We start from the raw sequence: 21,546 nt of genomic DNA on the forward strand, positions 1-21,546 counted from the left end.
GAATAAAAAGTATTTGAAGGTCTGGGTGTCCTTCCAGTTACAGGAAAATAGGTCTGGAGAATCCATTTCAAATTTCACAATAAGAAAGCTAATACTAAGTAGATTTCCAATGAGATAACATTTTAAAGAGGGGAACCTAGGAGTCTGACAACCAATCAGAATACAAGCTCAAATTCAAAAGCCAAACAGAGGGCGTAAAACCCAGGCACTCTCAGTATCTCTTCCCTTTTTTGCCCAGGACCTCAAACCATGTGATCCTGTTCATCAATAAACCTTCTTTCCAAGCAACTTCCATGAATCCAATGTCTTTTTACCCACTTGGAACTGAACCCAGAAGGATATTTGTTCCAACAATTGTATCTTCCAATCTCTAACTAGGGCCACCAGATCCTGCTGCAAAAATCAGAATGACCACTAGATGGCAGAAGGAAACACTTAACTTTTTACTGTCAGATGGCCAGTTAGATGGTAAGATATGTCTCTCAAGATTGAAACTGAGCCACAGCTGATAAAAGACACCCTTTGTCATCTATTTATTTGCCTTCCTGACTAGAAACAGCTGGTGGTCATTTAATTCAAATACACTTGTCCATCACAATTATCTTAGAATTTATTGGCAGCTACTGAGCTAAACAGGGATCACTTAGATAGATCCTTGAGGTCAGGCCAACAAAATTAGCCATCTGTCTAATAAAAGCTTTAAGTTCTGCCCATTCTTAAGCATTATATCCCCAACTGTGCAGTCTGTAGCAACAGTAAATATTAACAAAAATAAAATTCCAGGTGTTACTCTGAAAACTGCATTCTGACCAAATGAAATAATCTGACATTTGCAAGGGTGTTCATGGCTATAAGCAGAATGTACTACATTAGGGACAGGTTTTGATATACTGGGTCATCTAAATTATAATGAGTTCAATTAATAAGTACTACCAATGAATAGGAGATCTAAAGTTATTCTTCTGTAAGATATTTCCTCTGGAATAATCCCATAGCCTTTTACTGGGACCACAGTTTCCTTACTTTAGATATTATGAGTAAGTTCACACAGTGCAGTGGACTAACTAATTGAATACTTAACATAGAATAATACATAGAATATGTATTAAAGGGACCTTGGAGGTCTTCTAGTCCAACCCCCTGCTCAAGCAGGAGACACTATATCAGTGATGGTGAACCTTTTTGGCATGCGGGCCAGAAACCCAGAAGACAAACAGGCAAGACTGCATGTGCCAGGCGACATTGCTTCGCATGCCACTTTGGGCACGGGTGCCATAGGTTTGCCATCACGGCTCTATATCATTTCAGACAAATGGCTGTCGATTCTCTTATTAAAAGCCTCTACCGATGGGTCACCCACAACATCTGAAGTCAAACCATGCCACTGGTTAATTAGGAAATTTCTCATTAATTCTAGATTGCTTCTTTCCTTGATCAGTTTCCATCCATTGCTATCATGTCTCCTCTAGTCCTTCTTTTCACTAAGACTAGACATACTCAGTTCCTGTAACCATTCTTCACGTTTTGAGATGTTTGAGATGTTTATTAACATTTGTAGGCCGCCCTTTTCCCTGAGGGGACTCAGGGCGGCTCACATAAAATCAGGGAGGGGGAATACAAACAATGACGTAGACACATATAATAAAAGTAATAAGCAACATACATTCATCATTCGGGAGGGGCGGCTATCCTTGTCCCCAGGCCTGACGGGCTAGCCAGTTCTTAAGGGCTGTGCGGAAGGCCTGGACGGTGGTGAGGGTACGAATCTCCACGGGGAGTTCGTTCCAAAGGGTCGGGGCTACTACTGAGAAGGCCCTCCTCCTTGTGGTTGCCAGCCGGCACTGGCTGGCCGATGGAATACGGAGGAGGCCCAATCTGTGAGATCTAATTGGTCACAGGGAGGTAATTGGCAGAAGGCGGTCTCTCAAGTATCCAGATCCACTACCATGCAGGGCTTTATGGGTGACTAATAGCACCTTGAAGCGCATCCGGAGATCGACAGGTAGCCAGCGCAGCTCGCGGAGGATAGGTGTTATGTGGGTGAACCGAGGTGCACCCACAATCACTCGCGCGGCCGCGTTCTGTACTAGCTGAAGTCGCCGGATGCTCTTCAAGGGCAGCCCCATGTAGAGCACATTGCAGTATTCCAGCCTAGAGGTCACAAGGGCCCGAGTGACTGTTGTGAGCGCCTCCCGATTCAGGTAGGGTCGCAACTGGCGCACCAGGCGAACCTGGGCGAATGCCCCCCTGGTCACAGCCGTCAGGTGGTGGTCAAACGATAGCTGTGGATCCAGGAGGACTCCCAAGTTGCGGACCCTCTCTGAGGGGTATAAAATTTGACCCCCCAGCCTGAGTGATGGAATATTGGTCGAATCTTTGGGAGGGAAACACAACAGCCACTCGGTCTTTTCTGGGTTGAGCACAAGCTTGTTAACCCTCATCCAGTCCATAACGGCCTCAAGGCCTCGGTTCATCACGTCTGCCGCTTCATTGAGTTGGCACGGGGCGGACAGATACAACTGGGTATCGTCCACATATTGATGGTATCTGATCCCGTGCCTACGGATGATCTCTCCCAGCGGTTTCATGTAGATGTTGAATAGTAGGGGGGATAAGACCGAGCCCTGAGGCACCCCATATGTTAGGGGCCTAGGGGACGATCTCTGCCCCCCCACTAACACCGACTGCGACCTGTCCGAGAGGTAGGAGGAGAACCACCGCAACACGGTGCCTCTCACTCCCACCTCCCGCAGTCGTCGCAGAAGGATACCATGGTCGATGGTATCGAAAGCCGCTGAGAGGTCAAGGAGGACCAGGATGGAGGAATGTCCTCCATCTCTGGCTCTCCAGAGATCATTGGTCAATGCGACCAAAGCGGTTTCTGTGCTGTAACCGGGTCTGAAGCCTGACTGGAAGGGGTCGAGATAGTTTGCTTCCTCCAAGGACCGTTGGAGCTGGAAGGCCACCACCTTCTCAACAACCTTCCCAAGGAAGGGAAGGTTGGAGACTGGGCGATAGTTATTAAGAACAGCTGGATCCAGAGATGGCTTCTTTAGGAGGGGTCTCGCCACCGCCACTTTCAGTGCGGCGGGGAAGTTCCCCTCCCGAAGAGAGGCGGTCACAACCGCCTGGATCCAGCCTCGTGTCACCTCACTGCTGTTAGTAACCAGCCATGAGGGACACGGGTCCAGTACGCAGGTGGAGGCACTTACAGCCCTCATGGCCTTGTCCACATCCCCGGGGGTAACATCCTGAAACTCAACCCAGAGATGTTCTACTTGATCCTCTTGTGCCTCGGCTGGAACTGCGGGGATGGAGTCCAAGTCCAACCGAAACCGAGCAATTTTGTCCGCTAAGAATTGGGCATAATCCTCAGCTCTGCCCTGCAAGGGTTCCCCCGCCTCCCTTTTATTTAATAGGGAGCGGGTTATCTTAAACAGGGCGGCTGGGCGGGACTCAGCGGATGCAACCAAGGTGGCTATGTGAGATCTTTTCGCTGCCCTAAGTGCCCTGGTGTATTCCTTGGTGCAGGTGGTTACCATTGCTCGGTTCGATTCGGACTTATCGGACCTCCATCGGTGCTCTAGGCATCTCCTCCGGCGCTTCATCTCCCGGAGTTCCTCGGTGAACCAAGGAGGTCTCCGGGATCTGCCGCCTCAGAGGGGCCGTAGTGGCGCAATCCGGTCGAGGGCCTCTGATGCTGCCGAGTGCCAAGCAGCAACCAGAGTCTCTACCGGACTGTGGGCGAAAGTATCAGGAATGACCCCAAGCTCCGTCTGGAACCTTAACGGATCCATAAGTCGCCTGGGGCGGAACCACCTGGTCGGTTCCTCCTCCCTACAGTGGGGGTTTGGTCTCTGGAAGTCGAGCCTCAGTAGGCAGTGGTCTGACCACGACAGGGGTATGATGTCGTTACCCCTCAGACCAAGGTCACAAATCCACTGCTCCGAGAGGAATACGAGGTCGAGCATGTGACCCGCCGAATGGGTTGGGCCCCGAATTACTTGGGTCAAGCCCATGGCTGTCATGGAAGCCATGAACTCCTGCGCCCCATCAGAGTTTTCACCGAAAACTTTTAAAAGCTAAGAAGACAAGGGGGAATGTATGAGACCAACACTCATCCTGATTCCTTTTCTCAGTGACTATTTCAGCTGAGTTCTTAAGATAAGTATTTGCTATGACAAAATTTCAGCTGGTACTCCCAACAGAAATCAAATACTTTGGCCACCCAATGAGAAGGAAGGACTCACTGGAGAAGAGCCTAATGCTGGGAAAGATTGAGGGCAGAAGAAGAATGGGGCGACAGAGAATGAGGTGGTTGAATGGAGTCACCAAAGCAGCTGGCGTGAGCTTAAATGGACTCCAGAAGATGGTAGAGGACAGGAAGGCATGGAGTAATGTTGTCCATGGGGTCGCGATGGGTCAGACATGACTTCGCAACTAACAATAACAACCAATAGAAAATTCTATTTGCAGGTATGAATTTTGTTTATGTGTAATGCATAAATTAGAATTGGGCAATAATTGTGCAACCACGAGTTTTTAAATGATGTATATCTATGCAATACCCTCACATTTCATCTGGCCTACCGCCATTCTTTATATAGCCACTGAAGAGGGAACAATGTACCTCATATCTAAAAAAATACCATTCACCCAATTTAAAGAATGATTCATTCTTCTTCACTAACATGACACATTAATGGGGACCACTGTTTTGCCTGCACAATCATTGGGTTTGCACATTTAACTATAGCTTGTTGAACATGCCACAGATGCCTTATTCATGCCTTCTTCATTGCAAACCACAATGGTTGAATGAAATGCATTCAGAAACTTTAAATGTACTCCCTGCTGGTAGAGATATTTATAAGTTTGAGAACAGATACAAAAAGAGATTTTGATGACCTCTCAGTCGGAATATAATTAATATGCATTTTAATGAACACCTTAGGCAGCCCCCATACATTTTAAGCTTGCAAAAGTTGGCCAATAATTTTGCCCCTTGCATTATACTTAAAACAGTGAGTGAGATCCCATTGCCATTCTGGACTCTACATTTTCTCTCTACACATATTTATTCTGGAAAAGCGGCTATTGGGGGGGGCAGGGGGAGAACTATATGGAATACAAAGATCGTTTTAACAGTTCCTCAAACATCTCAACATCAAAGCTCGTAACGTTGCCCTTGATACTTACAAAAACGTCAGTGACGTAAGGGGGAATTCTGCTTCAGATCAACTATAGCAAAAGACTCTGAGGGGCTTTTATGCACTTTTAAGTGCCCTCTTTCAGAGCCCGTGGTCTTCACAAAACCACCATTTCATGAAAGGCCCATCATTACTTTTCAATAGAATTGCTGCCTGACTCCTTCCGTCTGCTACCATTCATGAGCATGAAAATCTCCATTGTTTAAAATCCCAGCTGCTCCCAATCCTGCAGTCGTCAAAACATGTGCCACTGGGCACTTAGACCAAAGTGTCTGCATGCCTTCCAAACTGAAGGTTCATAAAGATCACGCTGTCTTATATACAATCGATTGATTGATGATGCGCTATCAAGTCACTTTCAACTCCTTAGTGACCCACATGGATAGATTTTTGACCATGAAAAAAAAATGTGTTGAGCTTTCCTGTGGTCGCGTGTCTTACATTCCATGTTCCTACTGCAATTCTATCATTGCAGGCGTGGCACGACAAAACCGCGAAGCCCTTATCTGCGGAGATATAAGCGCATCGCTAAAGCCGCGACATCATCACCGCACATCATCACCGCCGCGACAACAGCGCGGCAACAGAAGGGCGCTTTAAAACGGCGCCGCGGCAGAAAGCCGATTTCAATTAAGGTAAGGGTTAGGATTAGGTTTAGGGGTTTGTTTTAGGGTTAGGGTTAGGGTTAGGTTTAGGTTTAGGTTTAGGGTTAGGGTTAGGTTTAGGGTTAGGGTTAGGGTTAGGTTTGGGGTTAGGTTTAGGATTAGGGTTAGGGTTAGGTTTAGGGTTAGGTTTAGAGTTAGGTTTAGGGTTAGGTTTAGGGTACTGAGTGCTTTGGAATGCGCGGATTTGCCCTCCGCGATTATGTCATCGCGGTAGGGTCGCGTTTTTCCTTAGCACTTCGAACGGCGCGAATTAGTCTTCGCGCTTATGTCTCCACAGATAAGGGCTTCACGGATTTGTGGTGGAACCGTTGCAGGTTCTGCTGTTTTCCTGTATGTCAACATAAGCAAATAAGACATCCTGAAGGCTTTGATTCAGGGATGCAAACTCAAGGCCCGTGCAACAGGTACAGCCTGCAAGGTGCTTAGATCTGGCCCACGGGGCTGTCCTGGAAACAGTGAAGGACCAGCCCATAGGTCTCAGCTGGTGAAAACAGAGCTTGGGGAGGGGGGGCATGTTCAGCCCTCTGCCAGGAAAAATAAGAGCTCAGGAGGGCCATGTGTGGGCCTCCTGGGCTCCATTTTTAGCTGTGACAGCATCCTTCAGCCCTCTTCCAGTGAAAACAAAGGTCAGGAGGGCCATGTGCGGGCTGTATTTTTCTGGGTCCCATTTTCTCTGGTAGAGGGCTGCAGGGGGCCGCTGCAGCCAAAAATGGAGCCTCACTGAGTGACATCAAGCAAACCCAGCCCCCCGAGGTCAAACACATTGATGTGGCCCTCAATGAATCGAGTTTAACACCCCTGCTTTAATCTAGCCATGTCATAAACAGCATTTGTACTCCAAAAGATCCTTAGCTCTTCCCCGGTAGCGTGTTGAATGGCCTGTATTTGGTACTACATCGTCCATCATTTGAGCATTTCTATACATGTGGTTTTCTTGATAAATATACAGAAGTGGTTTCCCATTTCTTTCTTTTGAGTAGTATGAATGCCTTTGTCACTTTGCCAGTGCCTTTGCCACTGTCACTAAAGTCATCTATCTGCTTCTGCATCTTCCTATATTTGTTTTCCAATATACCATATTTTTTGGAGTATAAGACACTCGCGTGTAAGACGCACCTTAGTTTTGGGGACGAAAATAAGAAGAAAAAGTTCTGCTTCTGCCTACCAGCATCCATGGTATTCAGCTGACACGTGGTAACAAGGTCAGCCAATGAATTGGCATAGTAACTAAATCAGCCAATGACTGCTATTTGGACTCTGAAATTTGCTGTGAGCAACAAGGAGACAGGAAGGAGCCTAGTTTAGCCAAGAACTGAAAGTGAAACTGCTTGTGTTTTGCTTATATTTACTGCTGCCTTGGAAAACCTGCTTTTGGTAATGTATTGTATATTATTATTATTATTATTATTATTATTATTATTATTATTATTATTATTAATCTTGCTGAATTAGTTACTGTGCTGTATGAATGTGGTTGGTGTTGCAAACTCTGACCAGCCAGGTCAGCTTCAGCACTTATTGCAGCCTGATTCAGTAGAGCTGATTGGTGGGTGGATCGGACTGCCTGAATACCCCCAATCAGCTGATACAGGCTGCAGGGATTGCCACAGACCATCGCTGCCTCCATGCCTCATGTTTTTGGCCTCTGGTGGGGGTGGAATGGGGCTACATTCGATGTATAAGGCGCACCCAAAATTTTAACCTCTTCCTTGTGTGTGTGTGGGGGGGGGGGTCTTATACTCTGAAAAATATGGTAGATGCCTGCTTTTCTTTACCTGGGCATCTGGGATGAGTGCCACACCTTGGGTGGCATTTCTGATGATATATACTTTTGGCATCCAGTACATTTTCAACATGTTTCACTCATCCCTCCGAGGACTAGCCAACAATACGATGAGACAGCCCAGCAGGGCTTGTGGAAATAGATACAAGTTCTGAGGCTTAAAAAACTGCTTAAGCCCTGCCTATCTAAAGACCCCTCTCTTGTTATCATTGTACAACTATTGGTGATGTACAGAAGAATTCTTTGAGAAGATGCTCAGAGCTATTTTTCTGGCATCGACGTTCAGGTCCTTTTCTCGGAAGGAAAAGAATTCAGTGTTTGGTCTCCCATCTCTCAGGATTTAAAATAAAAATATGAAGCTACATTCCTTTTGCTGTGCTTTAAATTGTTAATTTGTTTTAATATTAATTTAAGTGTTCATAATTTATGTCAACATTTTATACTGGTTCTATTTTTCCGGGGTGGAAAGGTATCTTGAGTATTAGGCTCAAGGTTGACTCAGCCTTCCATCCTTCTGGAAAAATGAGGACCCAGATTGTTGGGGGCAATAGGCTGACTTTATAAACTGCTTAGAGAGAGCTGTAATGCATTATGAAGCGCTATATAAGTCTAAGTGCTCTTGTTATTAGCTTAAAGAGAATTCTGGGACACATAACACCTTTTAAAATAAAAATGTTATAAAGCCTTTTCCAATTCAAATTTCTAAAAGATGAATTTAATCTGAGTCACCCTGCCTCAGCCCACAGGAAGATGCATGTGAAATAACATGAGACGCTATGTTTCTGAATAAAAATTCTTGCTTGCTTCCTTGCTTCCTTAACTGCATAAACTAGACTCATCCCAGATTAAGACCCAGGCTTCTGAGTCAAGCAAAACAGCAATCCTTAAAAGTAAGACAAAACAAACACATTAAAACTATCCAAAGGATTGCGACCATCAGTCCAAACAGAGGAGCCCCCATCCATCTACAAGCAGTGTATATTATTTATTGATTCCTTCCATCGTGTCTTGATTCTTGGCAACTACACAGACCAGTCCTCGCAGTTTACTTGGCTACCTTTTTGAAAAACAGATCTGCCATTATCTTCTAGGACTAACATGGAATAGCTGGCTCAAAGTCACCCAGCTGTTTTTGTGTTTAAAGCAGGACTACAACTCATAATCTCCTGAGTTCAACAATTCCCAGGTCTTTTACCACTATAACAAACCCCAGACTGATTTTCCTGTGGGAAACAGGATGCATGAGAGTTCTTGTTGTGATCAGGTAAATGAGCATAGAGCTCCATGTATGTATAGAGTAGTAATGGCTAATCTTTTTGGCACAGAGTCCCGAAAGCGCATGCACACATCTATAATGCAGTGCGCATGCGTGGGGCTGCGCACACAATGTCCATGCATGCATGTGTAACCCCCATGCATGCACACATAATCCCCCATGTGTGCCCCACGCCATGCATGCATGCCCTTGCACATGTGGACAAACCCCCCATGTGCGGCTCCCCATGCATGCATGTGTGATCCCCGTGCATCTGCCCTGCTCCCCCTGCACATGCATCTCCCACATGTGCCCCGACCCCACACACATGCACAGCAGACACCCGAAAACCAAATGGCTGGTGGGAGGCACTTGCGCAGCAGAACTGAGCTGGGACAGGTTCGCCATCACAGGTATAGAGTCACATTCCATCCAATTGCTTCCATATAAGGTAGGGGTGTCAAACTCAAGGCCTGTGGTCCGGCCCATGGGATGCTTAGATCTTGCTCATGGGACTGGTATGGAAACAGCAAAGGACTTGCCCCTGGTGTCTCTGAAAGGGACAGTGAAACTTCTCTGGAGGACAAAGACAATGGATCCGCCCAGCCCCACCTGGGCCACCACAGGCACCCCCAACATGAGTGATGTTGACCTGGCCACACCCACTCTGACCATGCCCACCATGACCCACGGAGGTCAAACACAACCCTGATGCAGTCCGCAATGAAATTGAGTTTGACACCCTTGATATAGGAAGAATCCATGCATTGAGTGACCATACAAGGGAAGCTATGAAGTGCAAAATTCATAGCGTATGGTGTGCATTAGAATGGAATGCAAAATTAGTATTTTTAAATAAATGATTGCAGAATTTTTCTGCATAATAATGTGCATGGATGAATAGAGAGAACTTTCCAACACATTCTGGATGTTATATGTACGGTAGTATCAATTCTGTGGGCAACCTCACAGATGGTCCAGAGTCGACAGTGTCCTCCAGCATCCCTAACTATTTCTTTCAACACAAGGTTCATTTAAAGTTCCCTTCTGTTTTCTCAATCTGAGCCTGTAATCTCAGTTTTACTGTACCTTTCTTAAAGACTCCCTCACCTTGTGGGATTTCAGGAGGTTGAATCAATGAGTGAAGGGTAGAATAGGACTGCATCAGAGGTGGGTTTCACATAATTTTACCATCAGTTCACCGCACACCAAAAATGTGAGTGAGCGCGCCTTCTGTGCATGCATATGGTCCTCCGCACATGAACTTTGCTCATGCGCACAGCTTGCATGCATGCACGCTTGCACGCGCGTCTTAGAAATTGTGGCTAAATAGGATGGCATCAAGCCAGGGAAGGTGGGCAGGCCTGCAGGTTGCCACTACCGGTTCACGCGAACTGGTCCTAACCGGCTGAACACCACCATTGGATTGCATTTAACAGATGTACATCATGAAATTCAAAAGCACACACACACACACACACACACACACACACCCTTGTCTGTCACTTGTTTGATAGAAACATAAAGACTGTGAAATTTTAAAGTGGTGGAAAAAATAGCTCTTCCACATTTAGAGCATGGTCATAACCAGACTTAGATCTCATCTCTTCCTCACTTGAATAGAATAGAATAGAATAGAATAGAATAGAATAGAATAGAATAACAGAGTTAGAAGGGACCTTGGAAGTCTTCTAATCCAACTTCCTGCCTAGGCAGGAAACCCTATACCGTTTCAGACAAATGGCTATCCAACATCTTCTTAAAGACGTCTAATGTTGGGGCATTCACAACTTCTGGAGGCAAGTTGTTCCACTGATTAATTGTTCTAACTGTCAGGAAATTTCTCCTCAGTTCTAAGTTGCTTCTCTCTTTGATTAGTTTCCACCCATTGCTTCTTGTTTTACTCTCAGGTGCTTTGGAGAATAGTTTGACTCTCTTGTTTATGGCAGCCCCCGAAATATTGGAACACTGCTATCATGTCTCCCCTAGTCCTTCTTTTCATTAAACTAGACACAGCCAGTTCCTGAAATTGTTCTTCATATCTTTTAGCCTCCAGTCCTCTAATCATCTTTGTTGCTCTTCTCTGCACTCTTTCTTTATATGAACCTTCCTTTTAGGAACTACAAAGGAGAGTATCATTGCTTGCAACTACTTTTAAAGAAAACTCAGATACTCTCCTGGACTTCCCAAATATTACTTCTCTACTTTCCTCTCATACCTATTTCCATGTCCAACAACAAATCCACTTCACTTTGCGAAAAAATACAAATGAAAGCTTGCTATACTGAACAACACCAGAAGACAAAATCAAATTGCATGTTCATGTTGGAGAATATTAACCATCAATTAGTACCTCCAGGTATTGCCCAAAACCTTGAATGCCACTGCAGGGTTTAAACATAAAAGAAAAGTATTGGTCAGTGGTTTAGCAGTTCCAAACATGATTTGGTTTGCATTTCACCAGGAATAGTACAATTAAATTATGGGAAGATGATTTTGATGATTGGCAGTTTCTAGAAAATATAACACAAGTTTTAAAAGAATGCATCTGTGCAATTAGATGATACCTATTCTGAGTAAATTGATGGAAGGTATTATTAAATATTTTAAAAATCTACATTATTGAGAGCCAAACCGCACTGAGGAAGGGTCAGCACAACTCTTACAAAGGTGCATCCGGTTTTATTAACGGATTTCTTGAAGGAACAGTCTGCTGTCTGGCATTCTTGGCTTCCTTCCTTTATGGAAGTCCTTCATTTGCTTTCACATATCCCTCCCTTAAGAATGGCTTATGGATCTGTAAAGTATTTTTATATGCAAGACCTACCTAAATAAAAGGAAAAAAAATGAAATAGCAATAACACATAGACTTATATACTGCTTCACAGGGCTTATACAGCCCTCTCTAAGCGGTTTATAGAGACAGCCTATTGCCCTAAACAATCTGGTCCTCATTTTACCCACCTCGGAAGGATGGAAGGCTGATTCAACTTTGAGACTGGTGAGATTCGAACTGCCAAATTGCAGCCAGCCAGCAGTCAAAAGAAGTAGCCTGCAATACTGCATTCTAACCACTGTGCTACCATGGCTCAATGAAAGACAAGAGGCAAAAGCTCATACAAGGTGGGTTTTTTAAAATGCTAGGGACTGCCTTCCAGTCGGTGTTGATTCCTGTCCACTACCTGGACAAATCCCTGCAGTTTTCTTGGCAAGGTTTTTCTGAAGTGGTTTGCCATTGTCTTCTTCCTAGGGCTGAGAAAATGTGACTGGTCTAAGGTCACCACAGCTGGCTTCATGCCTATCACAGGACTAGGCTCAGTCTCCTGTTTTCTAGCCTGATGTTACTACACCAAACTGGCTCCCATGATAACCAAGCACAATTACTATTTATATTACAAAGCTGTTCCTAAGTATTAATAAGCTATTAGGGATAGAAGAACCTGATGCTAGGAGTATCCATAGAGTATGGTTAAAAACAAAATATGATCCACTCTGAATGAAGCTAATTCCTAAACAGAGATGCAGAAAGTGTAGCCTTCCAAATATCATTGGACACAACTCTCATAACTCTTGACTAAGGATTATGGTGGCTGATATACACTGGTTCCCAAACCTTGCCTTGCATGGAATGAATATGGGGAAGTGCAGATTTGAGCTGGATGATCTGGTTCTCCAGCATCGACAGTCTGGCCATTAGGTTCAGTGCAGAGGAAATCAGGATTTATTTGGGCGCAGTGGAACAGCACACAAAGAGGTCCTTTTATCACCGTGATGGTGAACCTATGGCACGCAAGCCAGAGGTGGCACACAGAGCACTCTCTGTGGACATATGTGCCGTCTCCAGCTGCTCTTTTGGTTTTCTGGCGTGCACATGTGTACCGGTCAACTGGTCTTTGAGGGAGCACCGGAAAATGGCCCGAAAAAAAGGCCAAAAACCCAGGTGATTTTTCTGGCCATTTTCCGGGCCTGAAAATTGCCCCAAAACAGGAAAACAGCCTGAAAAATGGCCTGAATACCAGCCAAAAAAACAGGCATACACGCCGGCCAGCTGGTCTTTGGGTTTCCAGTGCTCCGGCACATGCACATGAATGCACATGTGTTCCAGTTGGGCACTCGGTGCCGAAAAGGTTCGCCATCACTGCTTTATCACATTTATCCCACATTGAGGGATTTTGCACATTTCTTTAAATATATGCAGGTTGTCTAGAACCACTCTGGAAGTCTTCAATTAAATTGGGCTGAATGAATAAGGCACATTGACACAGCTCTCCAAGATTTTATAAACTTATCTTTCCCACTTGATCTGAAGACACTGGTTTTGAAATTTAGGCTTTCTGTATATTTCTTCTCTGGTCTATTTTTCAGCATGTACTGTCACCTAAAGCGGAATTGAGTTAAGTAACATCCCTTCCAAATGAATGGTTCCATATTTATTCCATACCTTACTTTTGTATTTACAATTGTCTTATCATCTCATTAAAAAAACAGATTGGAATCTGGAGGAGGACACCTACATTAGCCAATTTCTGTAGCCAGTTCAGGGGTGGGTTTCAGGCAGTTCGCAGCGATCCCCGCGAACCGGTTGGTCAGAGAACCCAGAAGTAAGTAACTTCCGGGAACGCCGAAGGGTCCACCCGCGTTTCTTACCCGGTTTTGACAAGTTCTGCGCTTCCACGCATGCGCAGGACGCATACAGCGCCTGCGTGATCCTCCAGGAGCAGCTGGAGCATCGCACAGATGCTAGTACGCATGCGTGCATTGCACGCGTGCACGAGGACGCCGCCGGCCCCGTTCCAACCGAACCGGTTGGAACGGGGTGAGAAACCCACCCCTGAGCCAGTTTTGTGTGGTAGTTATGCTCCTGGCTTAGAGACTATGAGTTTGTTCCACCTTAGGCATGAACGCTTGACTGGGTAACTTTGCTCTTTCTCAGCCCAGTCCACTTCCCAAAGTTGTAGTTGTGGGAGAAAAACAGGAGGAGGAAGGTGCATTGTGTATGTTTGCCACCTTGAGTTACTTATAAAATGATGGTAGGATAAAAATATACTAATTAAACTAAAGAAATAAATAAAGCCAGAAGGCCTTATCCAAGTACCATGCTCCCTTTTGGTGCAGTAATAGGGTCAAGGACCTGCATAGGTTCAAGGACCTAGGGTCAAGGACCTGCAAGGACCTTGGTGCAGTAATAGGGTCAAGGACCTGCAGTAATAGGGTCAAGGACCTGCATGTTATCCCATGAGCCATTGACCTTTAAGTAGACGAAGAGAATATGGGACATCCCTCCCAACTGTTTGCTACACTGAACCTAGCATAAATGATAAAGCTGTATAATTAAACCAGCTTCTAATGAGAGAACAGGAGGAAAAGTTTGTTTCAGCTACATTAGGAACAGCATATTTAGAAGCTACAAGATTAGTTTCCAAGACCAGTATATATAGCAAGTTATTTGCTTCCTCTTAAAAAAAAAATCTTTTTGCTAAAAAGCACTGCCTAATAATTTTGCTCACATTGCACACTGCTTGAACGCCAAGATCAGCTTCTGTCAAGAAAGTGTTCCACTGGAATTAATGGGGTTACAGAGGTGACTGATTCTAGCCTACTATTTTAGATTTCAGATTGCAATAACTTCCCTGTGGAAACCGTCTTTTCCAATCTAGGCTTTTCCAAATAGGTATTTTGCAGTAATTCAGAAAGACTGACCTTTTTTTTCCAGTATGAGGAGACAGTGATGGGGAAATTAACACTTGTTGAATTTCTGCTTTCAAAGCCCAGGGAAGGAGACGCATGTCTTTTAACTCCCTAAAAAAAGCCAAATTACTTTGGAGGCAACCTGATTTTTCCCCCCTCTTTCTCTCAAAGAACCGAGGATCGATTTTTCCCCATCAATCCTAAAATACCATATAACACATATGTTCATGGATGCCTTGTGGGTTGTTAAAAAAAAAAACGAGCCATTAGACTTAAAAACCCCTAGATGTAGTCTTGAGGCAAATGTCAGAAGTCTTCCCTAAAAAGTGCCATCTCCAAGCAATATGTCTGGACACTTTAATTGGCTCTGTCCATAATGAACCCCGGCTGGTCTCCAGCCACACAGGGGCGGGGAGGTGGGAGAAGAAAGCAAAACAAAACAGGAAACTAGCAGCCATTCTGTCAATATGGATTAAATAAGTCTCATTTTTCAAAAAAGGCTTCCCCTCTTTTAAGCAGCCTCTCCTTCTCTCCCCCATCCCTTCCTTCCTTCCTTCCTGTCTTTCTTTCTATCTGTCTTTCTTTCTATCTGTCTTTCTTTTTTCTTTCTGTCTTTCTTTCTTTCTGTCTTTTTTGTGTCTGTCTGTCTTTCTGTCTGTCTTTCTTTTTCTCTTTCTTTCTTTCTTTCTTTCTGTCTTTCTGTTTGTCTTTCTTTCTCTCTCTCTCTCTCTTTTTTCTTTCTTTCTTTCTTCCTTCCTTCCTTCCTTCCTTCCTTCCTTCCTTCCTTCCTTTCCTTTCTTTCTTCCTAGCGTCCAGTAATTGAGATCACATGGAATCAGCTCCAGCGGATTTCAGTAGCCGCTGAGATTTACCAGCAGGAGAGAATATATAGTAGCGGAGCAACTGAGCTGGAGATGTGCAAGGATAACGGCTTGAAGAGCGAGCCTTGGATAAACGCCAGGCGCCCTTCCATGCGCGCACGTGTATTTTGCGCGTGTACACACACACACATGCACACGGTATTTGGAGGAGGGAAGCTTTTATTTTGCCCTTCCATTTTTTTAACCCGACCCCTCGCAGCTCCTTTGCCCTTCCTCCATCCCCCTGGTCTGGCACCGGCCACTTTTTGAGGGATTTGGCAATTTTACTGGCTGAGGGACCCGCACGCCCGGGATTGATCAAGCCACCCCAATCCTCCGGCTCTTACCTTGTCGCCGCGGGATATTTCTCCGGTTGGCAGCGAGAGGTCCGACGCAACAAACCAAGACAAGGAGCGACAGGCGGGGGCAGCTGCGACCCCCTCGGTCGTTGAAACCCATGTTCTTTCTTTCCTTTCTTTCTTTTTTTTTTGCCTCAGTTGGACGGCCTCTCCTTCCCCCAGATATTGTTTTAATTAAAGTTTGGGCAAGTTGACTTGGAGCGCTCTTTGCAATAAGAGGCGACGCCACTAAATATTTTTTTTTGAAAGAAAAAAATAAAAATGTTGGGACGATCTGGGAGGAGCTTCTAAGTGGGGAGGGGGGTAAAGTGGGGGGGGGACACCAGAAGAGAGCCCGCCGCGCAAGTCCTGGTGAGGGTGCAGAAGCCAGACGGCGCTAAGAGGAGCTGACACGGGCTAAAGCAGAAGGTTTCCACACACACGCAACGGGGCGGAGACTGCCTTTGGAGGGGATTGTAGGCGAAGCTCCCGTGAGGAAATGGCGCGCGCGGCGATTAGGAGCAAAGACCGACCGGCGCGCCGCCGCCTTCTGAACCGAGAAGGGGAAAAGACCCGGTAGGACGCCCAGTCCTTCTCTGCGGTGCGATCGAACGGACGCCCCCCTGAGGAAAGGCTGGGGCTGCGCGGCGTGGCGGAGCGAGCGAGCGAGCGAGCTCCGCGCTCCGGAGCGCAAAGGCTCGAGCGGGGCTGAGAGCGGGACCTCCCAAGGTGGGCGAAGGAATCCTTTGAGAGAACCCGCTCTCCGATCCCGCAGCCTGTTTCTGCTCCTTCCACCCGTTCTCGGCCCTCCGCCCAGTTTTCTCTCCTTCTCATAAATCGCAGGTTGCCCGATTTCAACTCCAGGACTTGCAAATCGCCTCTTTAAAAGTCCCTTTTGGATTTTTCTCTTGAAACTTAAGGGGCGCACGTAAGCGCACCATTGTGCCTACTGTCCCCATTTATTCGTCCCCATTTCATTCATACACATGTTTATTCCTATACCTATTATCTTGCAAACGATTGAAAAATAAACTTTCCCGATACGGATTGCAATTTAAAGATGCATTTTCACGCTAGTCTTTCCTAATCCCTTTTTTTTCTTTTTGGGCAACTTTAAGGGACCTGGTGAGGTTTACCTTAGGAAGGAATAACCCTCAACCTGGAATCGGTGGCAAATAGATTTTTTTAATCAGTCTCCTACATTGATTGTTATCATGCTCTGTTTCCCCTAGGCAAAGTAGTCATTTTTTCACATACTTTTTCTAAAAATGTGCTTATTATGTGCGAGGGCTTGCATTATTTATGTAAAAAGCAGAAACAAACTGAAACACTAGCTCAAATAGGACATATGCATTCAGACATTCCAAAGACCCAATTCTTGGGGTTTTTTTAAAAAAAACACCTTAATTTTAGTTTATCGTGACCAATAATCAGACTGCATAATATAGATCAGTGTTGGCTAACCTTTTCCAGACCAAATGCCCAAAGTGCACTCGTGCGTGCCCAACCCCCCCTCTGCCAAATGCAATGATGGTGCGCTCCTGTGCATGCCCTCCATGCAGATGCCCCCCCCACAGGCTGCCTTCCACCCCGCAACGGCCTCCCCCCCCACGCACATGTGGTGTGTGGCCTCCCATGTGTCCCCTCCATGCACACGCCCTCGCTCTCCCGCACATGCATGGCAGAGACCCGAAGATCAGCTGGCTGGCAGGAGGCACACGCATGCGTGTGCCTCCTGCCAGCCAGGTGGCGCAGTGGTTAAATGCAGCACTGCAGGCTACTTCAGCTGACTGCAGTTCGGCTGTTCAAATCTCACCGGCTCAAGGTTGACTCAGCCTTCTATCCTTCCGAGGTGGGTAAAATGAAGACCCGGATTGTTGTTGGGGGCGATATGCTGACTCTGTAAACCGCTTAGAGAGGGCTGAAAGCCCTATGAAGCGGTATATAAGTCTAACTGCTATTGCTATGCGCAATAGAGCTTAACTGGGGCGACAAGCTTGCGTGCCCACAGAGAGTACTGCATTCTACCTCTGGCACGTGTGCCATAGTTTCGCCATCACAGATATAGATGTTTTATGGAAGAGATCTATTTTCCAACTAGACAGTTTATTTAAAGTAAGGGGCACCAAACAACATTGCCTGAAAGCAGCTATCCTGCTGTGTATGGAAATGAAATTGTGTAATTTTTGTCAAGAACTTCCAAACTCATGTGACAACACCAGTTCACTTCCCAGAGGACACTATTAGAAACGTAAGTTTGCAACTACTGTCTACATTTGTATCTCTACAAAAGATCTGATACAACATATTTCCAGCAAAAAAAAAAAATCACCATCAGTTCCTCATCTCCCCTGGGCTTAATTTGAAGCCTGGTCTATACAGGCAGAAGAAAGGTCTACAAGGGGAGAGATTTCTCCATGTCCCCCATGAGACCTAAGCACATTTTACTTTTCTGAAAAGAATCTACAGATAGATACACCTAACATGGCAAAATGCAAACCAGGCAAAAAATTTTCTCCCTAATAGAAAGGATTTCTATTCTTCTCTAGGAAAGAATTTTTAAAAGTTGCCGGCTCCTGAAATGACGGTTCCACCACAAAACCGTGTTCGACTAAAGGGCGCTCGACGAAACCACGTAGCTGACGTCATCACAGCGCGACAACAGCGCAGAGAAAAAAGCACGCTGTAAACGCTAAACCTAAAATTAACCCCTAAACCTAACCCCCCTAAACCTAACCCTAAACCTAAACCTAAACCTAACCCTAAACCTAACCCTAAACCTAACCCTAAACCTAACTCTTAACCTAACGCTAAACCTAATCCTAAACCTTAACCTAAACCTAACCCTAAACCTAAACCTAACCCTTAACCTAACCCTAAACCTAAACCTAACCCTTAACCTAACCCTAAACCTAAACCTAACCCTTAACCTAACGCTAAACCTAATCCTAACCCTTAACCTAACCCTAACCCTAACCCTAACCCTAACCCTAACCCTAAAGCAAACCCCTAAACCTAATCCTAACCTTAATTTAAATCGGCTTTCTGCCGCCGCGCTGTTTTAAAGCACCCTTCTGTCGCCACGCTGTTGTCACGGCAGTGATGACGTGCGGTGATGACATCGCGGCTTTAGCGATGCGGTTTTTTCACCGCTATTTTGACGAGTGCGGGTGTGTCGTGCCACGACAACTGAGATCAGAGTGTTGGTGTGTTTTAGGCCTCTTTTAAAATAGCCTCTTTTTGTGTAGGAGTATTTGTCTTTCCAATTTTTTGTTTTCATTTTGAATTTTTAGACTTCCTGTATTTTGGCAAGCATGTACAATTTTTACAAAAGAACTGGTATATAAATTAAATACACAAAAAACTGTTATAGAAATCGCAGACCCATCCACAAAAAAAAGCAAACCTCTGCATGTATTGATTTTCCTAAATCAATACTTTTAGGATTGAGGCGAGAGTAAGAAAGCTTGAAATGAATTAACAGATATTCTGTCTTTAAGATCCTATAATGGGATAGTGTGCTTATGATTGAACTGAACAGCCTCTTCCTGCCCTAGGAAAATATACAAGAGCACTGAACAAAAATAATTGAAGGGGGGGGAAGATATCAACAGATTTATCCATCCGGATTTTTTTTTTTAAAAAATCCTGGTAACTAATTCAGCAGTCTCTTTCTGAGAAGGACCAAGAGCAGAAGAAGACCACAGATGCCACCATAAGCACATGCTCCCAAAATATACGTAAAAATTGATGTATATGTGTCTCTATGTCCGAGTAAATATGGTTAGAGAACTGAACCCAAGTGTCCTAGAGGATACTAAGTTAAGCAGATAAATGTGGTTTAATCTTCCCAGATGGTTGACCTTTGTAGCAACCTTTCTAAAGATTAGTGGTGAAGAAGACAGGATGAGCTGGAGAATGGGGGAAGGGAATAGTCGTCTATTGAGAAGGAAGAAGAGGATGCTTGTCTTACACATACGTAAAGGCCATTGAAAAAAAAAGGGGGGGGGAAGCAAGAGTTCATAAAAGAATAATGACTCAAAAATAAAGTCCATTTCAGGCTCTCACATTCCATTTCTCAAGCTTGACTTTGATTTGATCAAGTTTGCATTAAGATTTATATCCCTTTGGATGCACATTTCTCAATGCAGGGTTTTTTGTGTATGTGTGATTCTGCCTAGCTTTTGCAATGTAGGAAGTTAGCACCCACCCCTCTCCTAGAAGAATGAAATATTCTAGGAAATATTAAAAAGGTAGAATAATATATTTCCCTGGATAAGTAATAGAGAAACATGTTTTTAGGCAGGAAGCAGACCACCCTCCTCACAGCAGATGTAATCATTTAAGAGATAAAGAGATAGCTAGGTCTATTCATAAGCAAATGCCCTCACCCAAGATCCAACAAACTCATCTCCCCCATTTGTTGTGGCCCAACAGCGGCCGGCTGAGTGTTGGTGGAATCTGACAGCGATGAACACTATGGGACTGCCCTGGAGGCTGAGGAAGACTCTGGGGGGTGTTCGGAGTCAGAGCAGGGACTAGAGAGGCCTGTTGGCCACCAGGTGGCATCTGAGTCAGGGAGCAGTGAGGAAGAACAGAGGGAGGCTGTCCCTGATGTACATAGGGCTGCGAGGAGGAGGGAGCAGCTTTGGAAAAGGGGTCACAGAAGAAAATAGGAACAGGTGGCTATTGATTGGCCCCTCCCGGAGAGCTTATAGGTGGGGTGACGGAAGGGGAATTTTGCAGGAAACAACAATTTACTGATCCCGCCACAGAGAAAGATTGGGAGACTTTCGTGAGTTCAAGCCTTGTTTCATAGAGATAGCTTTCTGGGCTCCCAGCCAAGGGGTTGCTTATCTCCCTCCTTATTGTGGCAGACATCCAAGTCTGTGGCCATATATATTGTAGAGACTTGGGACAGAACACAATCTAGCAACAGAAGTCACCACATGGCACCTGGGGAAATTACATTGCCCAGCAAGATTCAACCAAGATCAGGACTCAAGATACTGCAAAGTTACCCCTGCATGGCCCCATGGGAGTCTGACAACCAATCAGAATACATTTCTTACACGGGAACAAGAAGCTCCAAGCTGGGACCCAAGAGGGTATAAATCTAGCTCTCTTTCTCACCCATGTGCTCTTTATTTGTCAATCTCTCAAACCATGTGGTCCTGTCCACCATTAAACCATCTTTCCAAGCAGTCTCCATGTTTCCTGTGTCTTTCTTCCCACTTGGAACTGAACCCAGAGGCACATTTCTTCCAACAGCAAAGAATTTAATTATAAGTTTAAAAAAAGACATAATGATTGATTATTTAGGAATTCCAGATTCCTAAATAATCAAATTCAAGTTATATGCATTTTTCTTCTATATTTCCCTGTATAATTGATACTACATTTAAATAGAAGGGGAAACAAGAAAGAATTTATCTAATGCAATTCATTTTGTGCATTTTCACAATTCAAACTGAATTTTAGTTTAAGTAAACATTAATGAATTTTGAATGATATGTTTCAACTCATATTTTGATTCAAAAATGTAAAATGATTCATGTTTGCATTCACTTGCCTATCATACATTTATTAAAGACCCCTGAGAAATCTAAGTAGTTGATATTATAAGAATTCGATCACAAGGTTCCCTCCAGCCTTTTTTGGAGCAGTCTGTAACTTTGAAAGATGAAAAAAGGAAGGTGGCCCTTTAACATGAGAATGACAGTATGGCAAGTAGATCTCAGTTGGAC

General features: G+C 44.9%; 1 protein-coding gene across 2 annotated transcripts in view; it reads right to left on the reverse strand.

Moving 5' to 3' along the window:
• EGFLAM (EGF like, fibronectin type III and laminin G domains) overlaps nt 1-16,339 on the reverse strand; it is a 130,377-nt gene extending 114,038 nt beyond the window's left edge. For both annotated transcript variants that reach the window (XM_032214274.1, XM_032214273.1), the window contains exon 1: nt 15,809-16,339. In XM_032214274.1, the coding sequence (XP_032070165.1) occupies nt 15,809-15,920 (112 nt within the window). In that variant the 5' untranslated portion in view covers nt 15,921-16,339. The remainder of the gene's footprint in view (nt 1-15,808) is intronic.
• Between the last annotated feature and the right edge of the window lie 5,207 nt (nt 16,340-21,546).

The sequence above is a fragment of the Thamnophis elegans genome, chromosome 3 (genome assembly GCF_009769535.1).
Source record: "Thamnophis elegans isolate rThaEle1 chromosome 3, rThaEle1.pri, whole genome shotgun sequence".
NCBI lineage: Eukaryota > Metazoa > Chordata > Lepidosauria > Squamata > Colubridae > Thamnophis > Thamnophis elegans.